Source organism: Artemia sp. Qi Xiang Cuo, chromosome 6 (genome assembly GCF_049724085.1).
Source record: "Artemia sp. Qi Xiang Cuo chromosome 6, ASM4972408v1, whole genome shotgun sequence".
NCBI lineage: Eukaryota > Metazoa > Arthropoda > Branchiopoda > Anostraca > Artemiidae > Artemia > Artemia sp. Qi Xiang Cuo.
This window is the reverse complement of record NC_142799.1, coordinates 83,409,980-83,430,940: the sequence shown is the minus strand read 5'-3', so window position 1 is coordinate 83,430,940 and position 20,961 is coordinate 83,409,980. Positions and strand designations below refer to the sequence as shown.

At 36.1% G+C, this 20,961-nt stretch overlaps 1 protein-coding gene across 1 annotated transcript in view; it reads right to left on the bottom strand.

Annotated features, from left to right (window-relative positions):
* Positions 1–20,961, bottom strand: part of LOC148951682 (rap1 GTPase-activating protein 1-like) — a 166,674-nt gene that overhangs the window by 63,557 nt on the left and 82,156 nt on the right. Inside the window, exon 5 of the mRNA XM_089091185.1 lies at positions 11,212–11,496. Within this exon, the coding sequence (XP_088947311.1) occupies positions 11,212–11,496 (285 nt within the window). The remainder of the gene's footprint in view (positions 1–11,211; positions 11,497–20,961) is intronic.

Here is a 20,961-nt window from a genome sequence, read left to right as displayed (position 1 = left end):
TAGTTAAGAGTTTTAGAAATTAGGTCTTTGAAGATAATAGTCCCCTCAGAGCCCTCAGGGCAAGGGTTATTAGCTATGCCCTGGGGGCATATAAGGTTTTTATAGATAGTGATGTTGTAAAAACTTCAAAAAGGGCTCATTCGATTGGAAATTAGAAGGGCTTGAGCCCTTTTTAATAGTCAAAAGTAAATGAAGATAACTAACACCCCTCTCACACCCACCATTTCCCCAAACACATCCAATCAAGATAGCCATTTTGTTCGACGTAGTTAAAAAGTCTGGAAATCATATTTTTGAGGATGATACTCTCCCCACAGCCCTCGGGACAAGGGTTGTAAGTTATGCCCTCGGGGCATGTAAGGTTTTTTATAGAAAGCGTTGTCGTAGAAACTTCAAAAAGGAATCCTTCGATTGGAAAATGAAACGGCTAGTGTCCTTGTTCATTGTCAAAAGTGATTGGATGGCAAGTAGTCCCCTTCTCACGCCCACCATTTCCCCAAATAAATCCATCCAATCAAAATTTTCAGATAGCCATTTTGTTCAACGTAGTTGAAAGGTCTGGAAATTATGTCTTTGAGGATGGCAACCCCTTCACAGCCCTCAGGTCAAGGCTCGTGAGTTGTGTCCTGGGAGCAAATAAGATTTTTATAGAAAGCGTTGTCGTAGAAACTTCAAAAAGGACTAATTCGATTGGAAATTGAAAGGGCTAGTGCCCTTTTTAATAGTCGAAAGTGATTGGAAAGCAACTAAACCCCCTCTCACGCCCACCATTTCCCCAAACACATCCAATCAAAATTTTGAGATGGCAATTTCCTTCAGCGTAGTTGAAATTTCTGGAAATTAGGTCTTTGAGGATGACAACTCCCCCCATCCCTCAGGGCAAGGGTTGTAAGTTATGCCCTGGGGGCATATAAGGTTTTTATTGAAAGCTTTGTCGTAGAAACTTCAAAAGGGCTCATTCGATTGGAAATTGAAAGGGCTAGTGCCTTTTTTAATAGTTCAAAGTGACTGGAGAGCACCTAACGCCCCTCTCACGCCCACCATTTCCAAAAAAACATCCAATCAAAATTTGAGATAGCCATTTTGTTTAAAGTAGTTGAAAGTTCTGGAAATTAGGTCTTTGAGGATGAGAACCCCCCTCACAGCCCTCAGGGCAAGGGTTGTAATTTATGCACATTCATTTATAAGATACAAATGAATGTGCATTGTCAGTTTAATATACATATACTGATATTTAGTAATCAAAAGGTTAATATTAGTTGATTTATTAAAGTTATAAAAGTAAAACCATCTATATTTTTTCAGTAAAGTGCAAATTATGTTCTGGCATTGGGAAGGCATGGGGTTTTGAGCCCTACTCATGTTAATTTCTGCTCGTTTTTAGTTTGACTCGGTTATTTATTGTAATTTCTGTTCCTTTTCGGTTTCATTTATTTATTGATGCTGATTTGAGGTAGTTTCACGCTTGGTAGATTATTTGATTTTATTTTTGCTCATTTGTTGTTTAACGGAGTTCTTTACTTTTCTTTGAAAAACTTATTTTTTCGAATTTTTTTTTTAGTTAATTCTAAAAAAACATATACTTTAATAGTGAATATTTAATATTCAATTTAAGGGATCTCTTTTCCTAAGGACCCCAACAATTTATGTTGGCAGGTAATATTTCCTGGAGGTGGTTATGGAATCTATAGAAGAAATGCACTTAATCCACAGATTACTTTATAAGATGTACGCATTTATATTGGAAATAAATAAATATGTGTCAGTGTATTAGGCCCGTAAAAAAGGAGACAGTTCGTGACCTAAAATATCAGGATTTTTGTTATTTTTCAAAAAAAATCTTATATAGTTCCAGCAATACAAACGGTTTCCTCTGATCAACCCTTCCTCTCTCTGGGAAAATTTTTCGGTTCCATTGTAACTGAACCCCGTGTAACTGAACCCCAAGCAACTGAACCCCTGTAACTGAACCCCCATGTAACTGAACCCCCATGTGACTGAACACCCGTGCAACTGAACCCCGTATAACCAAACCCCCGTGCGACTGAACCCCCGTGCAAATGAACCCTCGTGGTACTGAACCCTCATGCAACTGAACCCCCTTTAACTGAACCCTCGTGCAACTCAACCCTTGTGCAACTCAACCCCATTTAACTAACCCCCCTTGTAACTGAATCCCCATGTAACTGGACCCCCATGGAACTGAACTCCCGCGCAAGTGGACCACCGTACAACTGAACCACCGTGCAACTGAACCACCGTGCAACTGAACCCTCGTTCTGCTGAACCCTCATGCAACTGAACCCCCTTTAACTAAACCCTCTTGCAACTCAACCCTACTTAACTAAACCCCCGTGTAACTGAACCCCCATGTAACTGAACCCCCGTAAAACTGAACCCCCGTATAACCGAACTGAACCCCCGTGTAACTGAAACCCCGTGTAACTGAACCCCCGTGTAACTGAACCCCCGCGTAACCGAACCCTCGTGCTACTGAACCCTCATGCAACTGAACCCCCTTTAACTGAACCCTCGTGCAACTCAACCCCCGTGTAACTCAACCCCATTTAATTAAACCCCCGTGTAACTGAACCCCCATGTAACTATAACTGTGTTTAACCATGTAACCATGTAGCTGTGTGTTAACAGAACACAGCTGATGAGCGAAAAGCGATGAAAGAAAGGGGTAATACCGAACTATCAGCTACTATTCTTGGGAGATATCTAACAGTTTATAAGTGACCATGGAATTCTTGTGTTGTTTTAAAGTCACTTTTCTGTGAATAGGCAGCGTGGCGGCAGAGTGCACCTGGCGACGATAAATCAAATAAGTCCAGTTTTGTCAGGAAAAAATTACTCAGTGATAATTTATTGCTCCCGCTAGTATTATGCGCTTCTAGGTCCGGGCCTAGGGACCTAGTGGTAAATCCAGGCCTGAGCGTGCACATATTTCCTTTTGGTGAATTGACTTTCCTTTTAAGCACCCTCTAACAGTTTCAACTTAATACACAAACCCCTTTTTGAGATATGCCATTTTGAAAATCTGCATGCACATAGTGTCTTTTGATTTAGTTCAAGTTCCACCTCAAATGCCTCATTCTGTCAAATTTTCAACTTGATATGCGTAGCATTAATAGTGCTGGTTTAATAGAAGCATAGGTCGTAGTAGGAGTAGTAGAAGTGATAATAGTGTTGAATTAGTAGTAGTAGTAGCAGTATTAACAGCAGTAGTAGCAGGTAGATGCCCCAGAAGTTTCATCTTGATATGCTAAGCTGTTCACAAGAAAATTGCTGATACACCTGTATCAGCAATCTGTATGTTATTGCAAGTTACCAATTGTTAAAATTTAAGGTTTTAATAGAAGGGATGATCGTAAAAACTTTGAAGGAGGCTCATTCGATTGGAAATTGAAAGTTCAAGTTCAATTTCGAAGAATCAAAGGTAATCACAGGACAATAATCCTTTCCCTCTTAACCGACACCCCCCCAAATACATCCTATCAAAATAAAAACATAGATTTTTTTCAAAATAGCCTGAAAATCAAATAACTCTGCCTTTGGGGTTAACAACTCCACCAGTAGCATCTGGGGCAGGGACTGTAAGTCATGCTGATTGCTAAAAAATAAGGTTATTGTACAAAAAATTTTGTGTGAGCATTGGGGGGGGGGGGCTCATTCTATTGGAAATCAAAATTTCCAGTCCACTTTTTCAGAGTTAGAAGTGATCGGAGGGCTTCCACCCCACCCTATTTTTCCCCCAAATACATCCGATCTAAATTTTGGGACGGCCATTTTATTTAAAACAGTTTAAAAGTTAAATAACTATATCATAGTTAAATAACTATGGTTCAAAACCCTAGTGTGTTTTACCCAATGTAAGTACGGTGGTTGAGTGGGTTCAGTAGGACGAGGGTTCAGTAGCGCGAGGGTTCAGTTACACGGGGTTTCAGTTGCACGGGGGTTCCGTTATGCGGGAGTTCAGTTGTGCGGGGGTTCAGTTACATGGGGGTTCAGTTCCACGGGGGTTTAGTTAAATGGGGTTGAGTTGCACGGGGGTTGAGTTGCACGAGGGTTTAGTTAAAGGGGGTTCAGTTTCATGAGGGTTCAGCTGCACGAGGGTTCAGTTTCACGGTGGTTCGGTTATACGGGGGTTCAGTTACACGGTGGTTCAGTTACACGGTGGTCCAGTTACACGGGGGTTCAGTTATAGGGGTTCAGTTACACGGGGGTTCAGTTACACGGGGGTTCAGTTACACGCACACCAAATTTTGCAGTTACCCATAGATCATAGGAGTGGAGAGTTATCTTATCCAGGGGGAGGGACTCAAGCCTGCATAAAGTAGATTTATGGGCGTAAATTTCCAAGTTTTCTGTTGTGTTACTCAGTTCAATTTTAGTGAATTTAAAACTTCCCCATTCCCCAAGTGTGCTGCGCATAAAGCAACAAGTTCAAAGATGAAAACTAAAATTATGGCTTAATACATTTTTGAAAAAAGTTAAGGTACTAGAAAAAAGGGCCAAAAAATGAGTTATACAATCAAACCTAATGTCCAATCAAGAAACTCTGTCAACTTAGTGCAGACTAAATTGAACATTTCCTGATTTATCTTGATAGATTTTTAGCATAAAAGCAATTTCCTTTTTACGACCAAGTTGCTTGGTCAATAATGGGTTATGCTTTCTTATCATGTAAGCTTCTTTTTATTTACACTTGAAAGTTTTTTTGCCAAGCAATAAAGCCTTCGACAAGAGCCACAGCGCAGTTCAGAACAAGACTCAAAAGGCATTATGTTACACAACAAAAAAAATTGCAAAAGAACGGGCAATTTGGAAAATATATTTTGGAATTTTTACTGTCATTTTGAATTAGTCGTTTGTGCAGGGGAAATTTTCCAGGAGCCTAAGATAGAACAAAATGTTTACTAAAAGCTCCATTTCTAAACTTCACTATTTCTGCGAGTCAGGCAAGAATTTAACCCATTTTGGAAAAATAGAAACCTCCAAATATTATGAAGACCAAATATTACATAAGAAATAGAATTAGACCTTTCAATAAAAACTATGTGCTCTGAACAAGTGTGCGGTAAATCTAATTTGAAAAATGTCATATACCACTTTTTCAATGGCAAATAGCAAACAAGGGCAGGGCCAGGATACAGTTTAAGGGATAGATTATCGGTTCAAATTATATAGCGTTGATGGGCTTACCTAGGTTTATCTTTTCTTTGTGAGTTCTTCAACGTCAAGGACTCAGTGGACCTCATTTTCTATGCCCAGAAAATATCCCTCAACATCAGAAAATGTTTTAATTTGTTCTTAAACTTTAATAAATGCCAGCTAAATTACAATTTTTTTGTAATTACGTTATGCTGGGTCTCAATCTAAATGTATGAAAATAATTTTTTACGAATCTTATAAGCTGCTTATATTATCAACTCCCTTTCTTCGTTTCAAAACATGAACTATGAAGTGTATAACTCTGAGTCAAACTTCCTAATGCGAATTGTGATGTTGGGACATACCTTTTATGATGGAGTAAATAAGTGGTTAAACGCGCAAAAGTTTCCGCAGTTATCTTCACTATTTTGACCAAAACTATTACTTAAATTTTATTATATGTTTATAAACCACTAAAATAAATACATATTTTTAATACCCAGTTTGACGTTATTTGCTATTTTCAGGCAAGAAAGTTAAAGGAGTGGAATTCAAAGCTTTTTCTAACACTAATAAATAAAAAGTGAAGCTTCATAATCAGCCATTCAGATAACTTAGTATTTCCTACAAAAAATGCCCCTCTAACCCAGAATCCCATATTTGTACGTCGCTTTGTTCATCACATACTCTACTTCTTTAAAAAAGTTTGGGGAGGGGGGGATGACAAAAAATTAATAAACACACACGTCTTACCATTTTTAGAAGTCATACAGACAAATTTTAAGAGATGATTCTCCCATATCCACTTCCTGTATAGGGGTGGAAATTCTTCGGACTTTCCTTCGGGAGGCTGAAGGTTTATTATTGCTGCTTAGAAGGATACTCTTCTAAAGAGTAAAAGTTTTTAGTTTAAATACAACATACAAATTTTCTTCTTCTACAAAGGGTAATCTCAGACGCATTAGGAATACAGTTTCCCAACTTTTAAAAACTAAAAATTCGTAAAAAGTATTGTGGAATGTATAACTTTTAATACACCTCCAACCCTGCTTCTTATATGTGTAGCTCTGCTCCTGATTCAACTTATTTGTCCTAAAGCCCTGTTTAAATATCGTTTTAAAGTGACCTTGTGAATAGTTCCTTGGCAACGATTCTATAAATTTAGCAAAGCATGTTCTCGCATGAATCATTATGTTGGATCTGTAGAAATTAGGGCACATACACAAAGGGCATACACTAGTGCTCCAAATTTCCCTAGTGGACTCTTATGTAAGAATAGTATGTCTGAAATGTTAGAGGTAGACTAAATGCAACAATTTTAAACATGTGGCTGTTTTTGTTGGCAAAAAAAAAAAGAAAGGAAAAGTTTGAAACAGCACTACCCTAGACCAAGCCTTGTTTTTCTTAATACCCCCCCCCCATACACAAACACACACACACACACAAACATTGGGCACCGTCCATGCGAAGCAGAAAAAAATTCGCTAGATTACTATTATTACTTAAAGTATTCAAAACTCCATCGTCAAGTCTCAAGACTTCAATTGAATCTGACAGAAAACATTGTCCACGACAGAGAAAAAAAACATGTTTATTCAAGTCTTAGAATTTTTCACATCGTAAATTTCAATTGTCTCGACAAGGGCCTTACAATTGCATATATTTGAAGAGGAACTGAAAAAAAAAACTTAATAGAGCTAGGATTTCCAACAATGAAAATGTATGAGATTGGGAGTTTTATAAGAAACGAAAGAATCTTAGTAATACTTTTGTTAAAATAAACAGGAAATACAAAATTGCACCAAAAAACCCTTGCTGACAAAGACACTTAAAATATGGCGATAAGAAGGAAGAACTTTAAAAAAACCAAACAGACAAATAATCTAGCACAAACTTGCAAACCATGTTCAGGAGGGAAAAAAAACACGTCAAGAAAAAACGGACACTCAAAAAATATATTTTTAGTACGACAGTATAGACAAAATAGCCATACCCCCCCCCCTTTCCTAAAATATGTTTTTTTTTAGTATTTTTCAATCTTAGTTTAAAATAAAATTACAAATGGAAAAAAGATTTCCAACGACAAGGGAGCAAGGATAATTAAAAGAAAGCAAGAAGAATGAAAAGTATAGCTTTAGTTAGACCTGAAAACCGGAAGAAATCAACATTGGAAATAATGAGAGAAAAATCTGAAGAAAATGTCTGTAAATCGAAATGAATATAATACACAGTAAAACCTAGCAAGAAGGAAGAACCTCTGTACAAATACATATAACTAAATGTCCATTTACCTCAAAATTATTTATATGTTTTATTATGAGCGACATAGAAGAAAAACTCGATTTTTCGGCGGGCCTTCTTACCTCAGGGTTCAGAGACGTTTGTCTATTTTCCAGGATATCGTTTTTTCGGCTTCTATCGATGACAGTATTTAAAGTGAATTTTAATTATTCGCTAAGTAAAACCTAAAACAGATATAACGATCTGTGTACAGTTCAGAGAACAGAGCAAACAAGAAGATTTGAAACCTTTCGAGTTTACTGTTTATTGTAATTCCTGTTCGTTTTGGGTCTCATTTATTCGTTGACAGTGAATTATTGTTTGATTTATTTCTGTTTGTCTTTGGTTTAATGCAGCTCTTTACTTTTCTATGAAATATTTCCTTTGGGGAAAATCTTTATCAAATTAATTTCTTTTCGATCTACAATATATTTTGGATGTGTTGAATATTTGTAATATTTTGTTTACTTTTTATGCTTAGATTTCATGCAATTAAGATTTTGGCTTGCTACTATTATTTTGGACCTAACATTGCAACAAATTTCAATCATAGTTTTGCTATAGAACTTCGGATGGATGGGCTGGGGAATTTTATTTAAATAAATTTTTTGAAACTCTGCATAATTTTTTGCATTCTGCAGAGATGAAGCCATCCTGGCCCCCATGTCCTGTTACGTTTTTGAATGAAGTGGTTGAGGTTCCCTGGCAGTTTTAAGCACATCAGCATGAAAAGACTATCAAACAATTCGTCGTAATAAAATGTAGGCAAGCACCGAACCAGCTCAACGCTAATCAGAACTCTAAAAAATGGAAATTTGACACAAATAGATGCATCAGCAAAATCGGGTTTTTATACTGATCTTCAATATATACATTTTATCAAGTTTAACTGTACCCATCAAAAGTTAAGCGCCTGAGAAAATTTGGCTGATTTTAGAAAAAATGGAGAAAGACCCCCTAAAAGTCATAGAACCTTAATGAAAATGGCACAATCATATTCAGCGGTATAAGATAACCCTACTGTAGAGGTTTAAAGCACCTATCTACAAAAATGTGGAATTTTGCATTTTTTGCCAAAATAAAGATCACGGATGGGTGTTTTTTTTTTTTTTTTTTTTTTTTTTTCGTTGTTGTTTTTTTCCTAGGGGTGATCGTATTGACCCAGTGGCCGTAGAATATCGTGGGAGGGCTAATTGGAACGGAAATTAAAAGATCTAGTGCCCTTTTTAAGTGACCAAAAAAATGGAGGGCAACAAGGCCCCCTCCCACGCACATTTTTTCCCAAAGTCACCCAATTAAAATTTTGAGATAGCCATTTTGTTCAGCATGGTCGAAAATATGATAACTATGTCTTTTAGGATAAATTAATCCCCTGAAGTCCCAGGGGGAAGGGCTGAAAGTTATGAACTTTACTCAATGTTAACATACAGTATTGGTTATTGGGAAGTATACAGACGTTTTCAGGGGGAAATTTTTCTGGTAGTGGGGGGAGGGGTGGGTCAAGTGTTATGTGGGTGGATCTTTCCATGAGGGAAGTTTTCATGGGGGAAGGGACATTGCTATGAAGGGGGCACCGGATTTCCCAGCATTATTTAAAAAAAGATCAGAAATTACATAAAAAGAAACAAGTTTTTCAACTGAAAATAAAGGAGCAACATCAAAACTTAAAACGAACAGAAATTATTACGTATACGGTTGGTTTCGCCTCCTAGTCAAAGCCTTGGTCTTTACGCCAAATTTTTTTTATTACTTTTATAAGAGCTGTTTATTCTAAATAACGGCCTTTCTGATTGAGGGGTCATTTTTAAAGACTTGAAACAAAATTCGAACTTATACTTAAAAAGTGAGTTATTGATTACAGGGCAAACCGTCTACCATATATATAAAAATATATGAATATTGAAGTTTCGTGAAATCAGTTAATCCGTAAGTTACGTATATTTATTATTAATGAAAACATTCGTAAATAAAATTGAACAACTTTCGAGAAAGCCATTTAACCAAATAAAAGTAAAATTAATATGAAAATTTTGTAGTAATTATTCATGTACGGTGAGCCAAAATCAAAACCAGGTTCAATTGAAAAACATTCAAAAATTAAATAAAAAAAAAACAAGTTTTTTTTAGCCGAAAGTAAGGAACTACGTTAAAATTTAAAATGAACAGAAATTATTCAGTATGTGAAAGGGTATAACCCCTCCTCAACGCCTCGCTCTTTACGCTAAAGTTTGACTTTCTCACAACTCTATTTTTTTTAAACAATAAAAAACTTTAGCGTAAAAAGCGAGGCGTTGAGGAGGGAACAGCCCCTTTCATATACGGAATAATTTCTGTTCGTTTCAAGTTTTAACGTCGTTCCTTACTTTCAGTTAAAAGAAAACCCTGTTTTTTTATTTAATTTCGCACTAAGAGTCAATACAACTGCATTTTACTTCAAACGCTTTTTGTCGTTAACGACCCCCCGTTGTCAAAACTTAGAATCTACTTGATACCCGCTAGGTCCCGTAAACCGTCGATTTATTCCCTTGGCCGTCCCTGAGCTATTGCAGATATGCCCTTTTGACAATCTGGATGCCCATAGTCTCTTTATATTTATTTCAACATCGCTTTGAACTTTCAACTTAATACCATTAGTCGCTCCTGAGATATTACAGGTACATAATTTTGACTACCTGATTACATGTAGTGTCTTTTGTTTAGTCCAACATACCCTGAAAGTTTCAATTTAATACCCTAGCTGTTCCTGTACTATTGTAGCTGTATCGTTTTGACATCATATTAGGCATACATACAGTGTCTTTTGATTTACGCTAACATCACCATCAACATGCCCTGAAAGTTTCAAATCAATACCCTTAGCCGTTCCTGATATATTGCAGATATGCCGTTTTCGACAAATTGAATTCAATCAGTGTCTTTTGATTTAGTTCAACATCTTCTTCAGCATCTCCTGAGCTTCCATCTTAATGCCCTTAACCTCTTTGGACACACTCAGGACTTGAAGGAGGCTACATCATTCCCTGAGGTAAAGTTATTGGGTCTTTCGACTATTTTGAAGAAAATGGCAACTTTAAGGTTTTTGATCAGGCGTCTTTGGGGAGAGGTTAGCCGAAAAGAGTGTGGGAGGAGGGCTGAATGCCCTCCAAGTACTTTTGACTCTTAGAAAGTACACCAGACCTTTAATTTTCCAGTTAAAGGATCCTCTTTCGAAGCTTCTACGATAAGTCTTTTCGTGCAAAGTGGCAAGGAGAAAAAATAATAATAATACATATAGCCCACTTCGCTTACTGTGTCGGCATTGCTGCTGCCTATGCAGAAAATAATGACGTAGATTAGAACTAGGGTGTCGTTTTAAAGGTAAATCTTTGTATAAAAATTGAAGAAAATCAAAATGAGCAAGTGTGAAACAATCACTTATTAAATTATTAAATTATATTATATTATTATATTATATTATTAAATTATATTATTAAATTATATTATTAAAAATTAAAATACGTCTTTTACCCTTAGTAAGCTAGTCAGTTGTGTATCTATTTTGGGGACAATCGCCCAGGCTTGGGTGCAGTTACTTTTTTTATTGCTTTTACTTACATTTATACTAATTGCAGGGCCAACAAGGGGGCGAATGCCCTTCTACCCCTGAGAGTAGTTTTTTTAACTTTACTTTAAATATAAATGTGTCGAAAAAGGTCAATAAAATTCGATGCAGTATCTTGCTTTCCAAAATCAAGGATCCAGCACCAATGGCATTATATGTAAAAAATATCTTACCTTTACTAAAAAATATTTTCTATATATAGATGCAGCTTCATCAGGGCATGGACTAATACTTTGAGGTAATTCACTGATATTCCTGTCTCCTCCAGTTTCAACCCAATATCCACCATTTTCGGGTAAGACAACCATTGGATATGGAGGGGGATATGAAAGTATTTTTTCTAGTTTCGCCTTTGATGCGGGAGGCGTGTTTGGAGGTAACAGAGGCGGTGCCAGCTCATTCAAAGAGCAGCTTGACTTTGGTGACTCCGGAGGGAGCGATTTTCGGCCATTTTGAATCTAAAAAAAGGAAACAAAATTAGCATGAAGTATAGCCGAAGCATTAAAAAGAAGAGCACAAAATTAAAACCACCTGAAAATTCTTAATTCAAACCCTGAATTTTAAGGCTGATTTAAACTCGATAATGGTTTTATTATTTGCTCAACTCGAAAATTGAAGAGGAGCTTATTGACTCCAAACAGGCACACATACGGGAATTATTTCACTGTGGGAAAGGGGGGGGGGGCTATATTTGAGCAAAGCAAATATATTGTTAAAGGATAAAGTTTTACTACTAAAATTTGTATTCCGTACAAATTCAACTTCTGGAAAGGGAGTCCATTAAGAGCGGAAGGGCTTGACGCATCAGTAGGAGATGTTCCACCTTCTCTTCCGCCGAAACTTGGATTGAACATTAACAATGTCCATCTGGATTGAAGTGTCAACGTGATATTCAATAGCGCCGACATAATCAGAGATCAAGACATTTTCAAGGAAATGGGTAAAAAGTTAATTAAAAGGGTTAAAAAAAGGGTTAGATTTTTCAGACATCTTTTTTGTTTTCTATTATGTTTTTGTGCATATAGAAGAGACATAATACCACCGTTGAGCCTCTCCTGAATCAAATCAAAAATGGATCATATTAGGTGATTTTTCTATACATTTTTGTCAAAATTTTACGACTAAGTCCCCACTACGAGATAAAAATCAAGCGTGCCGTGGGCTTTAAGAGTATGTTTCTGGGCAAGTTCAAGGTATGGGCTATAACTGATCCTCAGGGTATTAAACACGAGTTAATAATCAGTCTTATATAGCTCTTGAAAGATAAATATTTTAAAAGCCAATAAGTCCTTCCACCATAAAAATACCAAGGAGGGGGCCCATTTATTTCTCCCAGCTCTTCTTTGGCCCGAACATTAATCTTGTTGTTTAAATCCAAGTATTTACGTCGTTTAGATCAACCACATACGCAAGATTTTTTGCGGAGAGGGGGACAATAATAGCAACAAATATTTGGCAACTTGAATAAGAAGTACCAATGAATTCGGGAGATTTTAGGATTTCGTGGGAGCTAGGACAGACGTCTCCCTACGCCTATATACGTTCATGGTTTGAATTATTTAATTAACATATTTATAAAAGCTAGTCGTAATTAAAAACCAGTAGCTGCTGCAGCTTGTAGACGCAGTCGGGTGGGGGGGGGGCTTAGAGTCCTTCTATTTCGATTCTTTTTTATATTTGTATTATACAACTTATAAAACTTTTGTATTATAGGCTACAACTTTTTTATATTTCAATTATAGAACGAATATATAGAACACACTGAACAAGAATTTTAGTTCTATTCTCTGCTTACTACATTAAATTTTTCAGGGGATTACACTGAAGATATTGGACAACAAATGCAAATTCCGGTGTCCTTTCAAGGAATGAAATGATTGATTGTAATAGGATATTTTACATGGGATTTGAATACGCGATCATTGTTAACTACCGTACTGTTTTCGTGTAGTTATTTTTCAGTTTATTTTTATGTTTGTGTAGTTTTAGTTTATTTTAGTTGAAAAAAAAATCCCACTCCCCTTGATTTTAAAATTAAATTTCGCTCACCCTCCCCCCCCCCCCGAATTTCCATGAATTAGAACGACCCTACCACTATTTTGTGTTTCACATATTTGTTTCAAAAATACTCTAATTAGAAGTTAGAGGGTTGTAATTTTGACTGAATTCAAACTTATTAATGATCCAGGAAAACATTCTTAATAGAAATGTTACCAGGAATCGATCTATGTTTTGAAGAGTCTCTTTGAAGACTACAGTGCGCTTCTGAGAAAATAATATAATTATCCCCTTATTAAATTTCTAGGTGATAGTAAGGGATTTAAAAACCCCTGCCCCAATTAGTCCATCTCGTCTTGTTAATAAGAGACAATTTCATTTCCTTAGATCTATACAAAATGGCTAATTTAGGATAAGGTAAGTTGCTAAGCTTTCAGTTTAGAGATAAAATTAGAGAACATCTGAAGAAGGGCTTTCGTTTCTAAGGAAAAATTAATAATAATTACGTAGTTTTTAGTAAGTACTATTAAGTTAGAGCAGATATACACCTATACAAAATCGCACATTTAAGGTGGGTTTCCTCAAACCCATAATTTACTTGAATCGGTGATTTTTACAAAGGAACATCCAACCGACGAAATGTTTACGTTTATTTTTACGAAACACAAAAGTCAAGAATAAAAAAAAAACAAAAAACAACCGGAATATTCATTTGGGAGTCAAAAGTGAGTACGTAGCCTGACAACAATAAACTAATCTATAAAGCTTTTCATAGTCTTACACCAGTTGTGACATCAGTAACTTTCAGTATACAATTAAAATTACCTTAAAAACATAATCCTAAAACTAAATGCTTTTTTAATAACCGCGAAGTAATTGAACAGCATACAGAAATATTGGATTGATTTATCAGGTAGCATTTTCCATGGAGGATGTTTCCTTGGGGGAAGGGACATTCCTATGAAGGGGGCGCCGGATTTCCCAGCATTATTTAAAAACAGATCGGTAATTAAATAAAAAAAACAAGTTTTTTTCAACTGAAAGTAAGGAGCAACATTAAAACTTCAAATGAAATGAAATGATTACATATATGAGGGGGATCACCCTCTCGTCAATGCTTCACTCTTTGCGCTAAAGTCTTTTTAGCACTTTCAAATGAGCTATCTATTCTTTTTAAACGGCCTTTGTGATTAAGTGATCTGTGATTCGAACAAAATTCGAACTTTAGCGTAAAGAGCGAAGTATTGACTAGGGAGCGAACTCCCTAATATAAGCAATAAAAATATACGAATATAGAAATTCGTTACGTAAGTTAATTCGTAAGTTACGTCAGAACAAAATTTCGAGAAAGCCATTTAGCCGAAAAAAAAGTAAAATTAATACGCAAATTTCGTTTTAATTATTCATTTACGGTGAGCCAAAATCAAAGCTCCATTACTTCAAAAACGTTCAGAAATCAAATAAAAAAAAACAAGTTTTTTTAACTGAAAGTAAGGAGCGACATTAAAACTAAAAACGAACAGATTTTATTCCGTATATGAAAGGCGTTGTCCCCTCCTGAACGCCTCGCTTCTTACGCTTAAGTTTGACTCTGTCTCAAACTTTATTTTTTAAGACAATAAAAAACTTTAGCGTAAAGAGCGAGGCGTTGAGGAGGGGACAGCCCTTTCATATACTGAATAATTTCTGTTCGTTTTTAGTTTTAATGTCGCTCCTTACTTTCAGTTGAAAAAAACTTGCTTTTTTTAATTGAATCTTAAAAGGGATTGATCCTAAAAGGGATTGATGATATTTTTGTTCTGTAAAGAGTTTCCTTAATTGGTTTGCTTTTACTGTACCAAAACTCCTTTATTATTTTGTGTTTTCAGTAAAGCGCTAGTTTTTGATAAACCTAAAAGCATAGGTAAACATAATTAGTTGGTTTATTTGTACTAGTTTTATTGATATATATTATATAGGTTGTGAAGCAGTAATTTTTGTCCGTGTTAAGTTCGCTCTTTACTTCTCTCGAAAAAACTTTGTTTTTTTTAATCAATCTTTGTTCGTTTTTTATTAAAATTTAATGTAGAAACAACGCTGCCAAGATCTTTTTTATTTATACGGAATAGTGTATTTTCGTTTTAAGTTCTAATTTCACTCCTTAGTTTCAGTTGAAAATTTATTTTTAATATAATTTCTAATTATCACCTATCTAGGGGAGATAAGACACCTCTAGAAAATACTGCAAGCAACCTTGACAGTTACGAAAATTTTTCAGTCTATAACATAAAGTTCATTATCCACATTTCACAAAACAATGCATGTTTTTCAGGACCGTTTCTTTTCAGATGAGCAAAAAGCTGTTTTTACTCGGCCGACTTCGCCTGAAAAGCCATATTGAAGACAGGGCTTTATAAATCATCTCCTAACAAGCAGAAACTAGAAGGCTACCGTAACAAAAGAGAGCTGTTTAAGGGCTCATTTAAAAGCTTAGATTTATACCTAATCGATTTTTATAAGTTTGATTTGATAGCACATTCCCACAAAGTGCACTTTAGGTTGTTTTCCCCATTTTTTTTTTTTTTAACGAAAAAAGTGCCTTTTCCAATGAAATGACCAAAGAAAGGTGTTTTTCAAAACCTATTCAGGAGCAAAAAACTAAGGGGACAAGGACTTCCCTTCTCCTCAATTACCGCCGTTAGAACTAGCACACAGTCTTCATCACAGAGTGAAGTTTGAAGGTTCAGTTCAAAACTGTTGATCATTCAAGCTTAATTTTTGGTAATTTGTTAGTTGAAAAGTTTTTAGTTTTAGCTTTTTTTCGCAATAATCTTTTACTTTTAAGATGAGTAGCCGATTTATCAAACTTACTATGAGGGTCTGGAGAGGGAATATATGCGAGGGGTTTTATAAACCTCCAGTTACCGGTTTTAGACCAAAACTTTTGCAAATGTACTGTTGTGTGCTTCCAAACTCTTCCACTTAAGAAGTGATACAAAAAGTGCCGTTTTTAGTGCTATATGGCACTTTTGGATAATAAAATTGATAAAAAGCACGTAGATATGAGTAATAGGTTTATAATGAGCTTTCTCGGGATATGCTTTTAAAAATGAGTGCATTACATTTGCAAAAATAGGGGATTATCTGACAAGTAATCATAAGAAGGTAAAAGCCATGATTGAAAAGAAAATTCATGCAGAAATCGAACGCTTAATAATATAATTTGGCCTCTAACGGTATATTGACAGAACCAAATCTTTGGCAATTTAATTTAATATAATGGTGTTAGTAGGACTTTAATTGTATAGCTTATTAAGGGGGCCTGGAGGAGGAATTTGCGGGAGATGTTCTTAAAAATCTCCATTTAAGGGTTTTGGACCATAATTATTACAATTATACCGTTTTATGCTTCCAAGATTTTCCACTTAAGAAGTGGCACCAAAAGTGTTGTTTTCAGTGTTATATTTCACTTACGAATTCTAGAATTTATAAGAAGCACGTAGATATGAGCAAAAGTCTTCAAATTAGCCATTAAACATCACTCTAAAAGGCTCTGGTAGCCCACTAGCCCAAGATTTTCTACTTGAGACACGGCGCTAACATTGCCGTTTCAAGCGCAATTTAAAACTTACAGACATTGGAATTTATGGGAAGAATGTAGATATGAGCAATATTTTTTATATGAGCTATCAAAATCTATCTAAGATGCTCTGGTAGCCCGCTAGCCCCACCCCTCAAGAAACAGCATAAGAAAGGCCTTTTTCGTGCCATATGGCACTAAAACTAGCAGACGGCGGAATTTATATAAACCACGTACATATGAGAAATGGCTTTTGAATGACCTCTTAAGCATCTATCTATAATGTTCTAGTAACCCGCTAGGCCGGGAAAAAAAGAAGAAAAAAAAGACCGTTTTAACATTCTTAAACTTTTAGTTACTATCGGCTGTGGTTCGTTCTTTACTAGGTTGCAGCTAATGCTTCAACCATGACAAAGAGTTCATTGCAAGTTCTCCCCAGAAAGTACTTAACATTGAAACCTGTGATATCTAATAGATCGTAGAATTTGTAAAAACCTAGTAAATTTAAGTAGTAGCTCTTAATTGAGCAATTAAATATCTATCCACGATGGTGTGGTAGCCTGCTAATATTTCAGTAGCTTACTGATGAGCAGACGATTTATGAAACTTACTAAGGGGGCTGGCAGGGGGAGTTTACGGGAGGGGTTCTTGTAGACCTCCAGTTAAGGGTTCTGGAGCCTAGCTATTGCAATAGTACCTATCTTGTACCTCAGAGCTTTTTCCACTTAAGAAGTGGCACCGAAAGTGTTGTTTTCAGTGCTATATCGCACTTACGAATGGTAGAATTGATAAAAAAAAAGCACGTATATATGAGCAATAGCTTTCAAATGAGCCATTAAACAACACTATTACAAGTTCTACTAACCTTTTCCCCTTGAGACACGGAACCAAAAGTGCCATTTTTAGTGCCATTTGGAACTTGCTGATGGTGGAATTTATATGAAGGACGTAGATATAAGCAATATCTGTTATATGAGCTATAAAAAATCTGTCTAAGATGTTCTGGTAGCCTGCTAGTGCCATCCCTTGAGAAATGGCACAATAAGTGCCATTTTAGTTCCATATGGCACTTGCAGATGGCAGAACTTATAATAAAAAAAAAAACGCGTAGATATAAGACATAGCTTTTGAATGAGCTATTAAGCATCTCTCCTTGCTTATTAAAATTGCAAGAAATTGCGATAAGCAATTTCTGTGTATACGGTTTTCAACCTTGCTGATTCGAATGATACACCTTTCATTTTGATCTGATGCCATTTTCGAGGGGTTTGAGGCTTTTTTCGAAATCATTATAAATTTCTGTTCGCAATAAACTTTACTTTTAATACGAACTGAAATAATAGTTACCATTCCTGAGACAGTCTCGGATGGCAATTTTCTTTCACTAGGCAGTTTTTTTTTTCAGAACGCGTTTTTTAACTTTCGGTTACAATGGGCTAGGGTTCGCTCTTTACGAGGTTGTAGCTATCGCTGCAACCACGATAAAGAAAACTACCTAGAAGTCTAAGGCCATTTACTTGAAGCAATACAGAAAAATGCTCGGACGTGTGGCGAAATAATTCGCGTCTTTTGAACCACGAAAATGCTTTCCTTCACACCTCATTGCTTATTCGTAGATTCTTGGCCTGAAAAAAGTGTAACGACGCCTCAGCCTCCCATATGCTTCCATATGAATTTTAATTTTCTCGTAAATATAGAAAATCTTCAAACACCAGTGTCTTGCAAATCATAGACTAGATTACAGGAGTACAACTGAAAGAGCTAAAGGCAATTTCAAATATCAATGTCCAGAAATGTTTCAGATATGGGAAGACGAGAGGACATAAATCCATAGTGTCTATTGGAGACTATACTGAAGGAGATTATTTCGATGTTTAAAAATCACTAACGATCTTTAAGTGACCGGTGTGGCCGTTTTGTGCACTTCGGATGCCGCGAAATTCAATGTTTCAGTCCGCACTTCTGGGGTTTATCAAACTTGATGTGTAATTACATTTTATAAATATTTTAGTAAATAACTAATGAACTCCTAAACTACACATTCAACGCAAATAAACAAAACCAATTCGTATAATGTACATCCGTAAATGCTTTCATTTCCTTGCGGAAGTGGCATTTTAACCTTATAATTTGTGGTTTAGACGAAGTTATTAAAATAGTACTATTTTTCAACTTCAGAAAATGAAACGCACTATTAATCATGTATTCTATGGCCAATTAAACATTTTACGTAGAATAGAATGTAACAGAGCATATTCTTACTTGTGTAACTGAAATATAGCTGAGATCCTGATATACTCAAATTTTCTGAGAAAAATAACAAAAACAGCATGACTTTCAAACTTGAATGGCCGATTCTGTTCTTGTTGTTAAATAAAAAGAACAGTTTTTCCTTTACTGAAAGTAAGGAGCAACATTAAAACTCAAAACGAACAGAAATGATTCCGTATGTGAATCCCCCCCCTCAACACCTTGCCCTTTACGCTAAAGCTTTTAGCACTTAAAAAAACTCCCTATTCTAATTAAACAACCCTTGTGTTTCAGGAGCCGTTCTTAAAAAATTGGGACAAAAAGTCAAACTTTAGCATAAAGGACCAGGTACTGAGGAGGGGGATAGCCCCTTCTGGAATAATTTCTGTTCGTTTTAAGTTTTAACGTCGCGCCTTACTTTCAGTTGAAAAAACTTGTTTTTTTTTTAATTTCTGATCGTTTTTCAAATAATTCCGGTAAATCTGGCTCACCCTCCATGAAAAATCCCCACTCACGGGAAACCCCTCCGTGAAAATTTCCTCCCACGTGAAATTCCCTTCGGATGGTTACATCCTCGCTGAAAATCCCCTCACCTGTAAAATTTCTTGCGGACGATTCAGCCTGAAAAAGTCTCCTTAGTATAGTTTCATTAAAAAAAGACTATTTTCTAGTTGTTTTCTCGATCACTCCGGAAATACCCCTTCCGTAAAACTTTTTTCCTGGAAATCAAAACACGGTAAAAATAGCCCCGGATAATTCCCCGGAACATCTCCATATGCAAAATTGAGTTGACAAAGAGAAAGTAAGACAAATAAAAAGGATTTCGTACAGGAATTCTGTCAAATCTCTCCAGTGTAGATTTCCATTGGAAAGTTCACCCCCCATAAATTTCCATCCTCACGGAAAATTCTCCCTATGGACACCCACCTCAAACACAAAAGGCCCCTTCCCCCCCCCAAAAAAAATGTCTTTATACTTCCCAATAAGAAATACTATACGTAAACAATGGACAAATTTCATAACTTACAGGCCTCACCCCACAGACTGTGGTGGATCATGTTACCCCTAAGGACATAGACATTGGATCTTTCAACGGTGTTGAACAAAATGACTATCTCAAAATTTTGATCGGATATCTTGGAGAAAAACGGGCATGGGAGGGGGCTAGTTGCCCTACAATCTTTGTGGTCACTTAGAAAGGAACACTAGAACTTTTAATTTCCGTTCAAATGCACCTTCTCCCGATCATCTAGGATTATTATTTCGAAACGGCCACCCCTGGAAAAAAAACAACAAAAAATAAAAATAAAACACGCATCCGTGATCTTTCTTTTGACAAAAAATGCAAAATTCCAAGTTCTAGTAGATAGGAGCTTGAAACCTCTACAGTAGGGTTCTCTGATACGCTGAATCTGATGGTGTGATTTTCATTAAGATTCTGTGACTCTTAGGGAGTGTTGCATCCTTTTTCCGAAAATCCGTCTCAGGCTCGTGACTTTTGATGAGTAACACTATACTTGATGAATCTTATATATTTGGAATCAGCATAATAAGCTGATTCTTTTGACGTATCTATCGATATCAAAATTCCATTTTTAGAGTTGCGATTACTATTGAGCCGAGCTTTAGCTCCTTATTTACAGTTCGCTACCACGAATTGTTTGATAGATTCGATTCTACTTCAACTTGAAAGATTTTCAAGCATACGCTTCTACAATCCGTAAGAGAGGGAGAAAGAGATAGGGAAGATAACAAAATCCTGACGCTTCAACAATCCGTGAGGGAGGGAGAGAATGAGACAGAGATAGATAGAGAGAAAGAGAAGTAGGGAGGGAGGTAGATAGAGAAAGAGAAGGGTGGAGGGAGAGAGAGAGAGAAAAACAGCCACGTTAACTGGCCATCCCAGATTTATTTATTTACTTTTTTTTAAGCACAGGACAGCAGTTTCTTGGAGCACAGTCCGTATTGTTACTACAAGGGAACTAGATTTAACAGTATTCCCCTTAAATCAGACCCTCCTAGATTTTTATGGTCACCAGTTTAAAGCGATAGCCCATGAAAAAGAGTGACCGGGAAAAACTGAAATTCTATCATTTGACAGAGGTCGATGGAACGT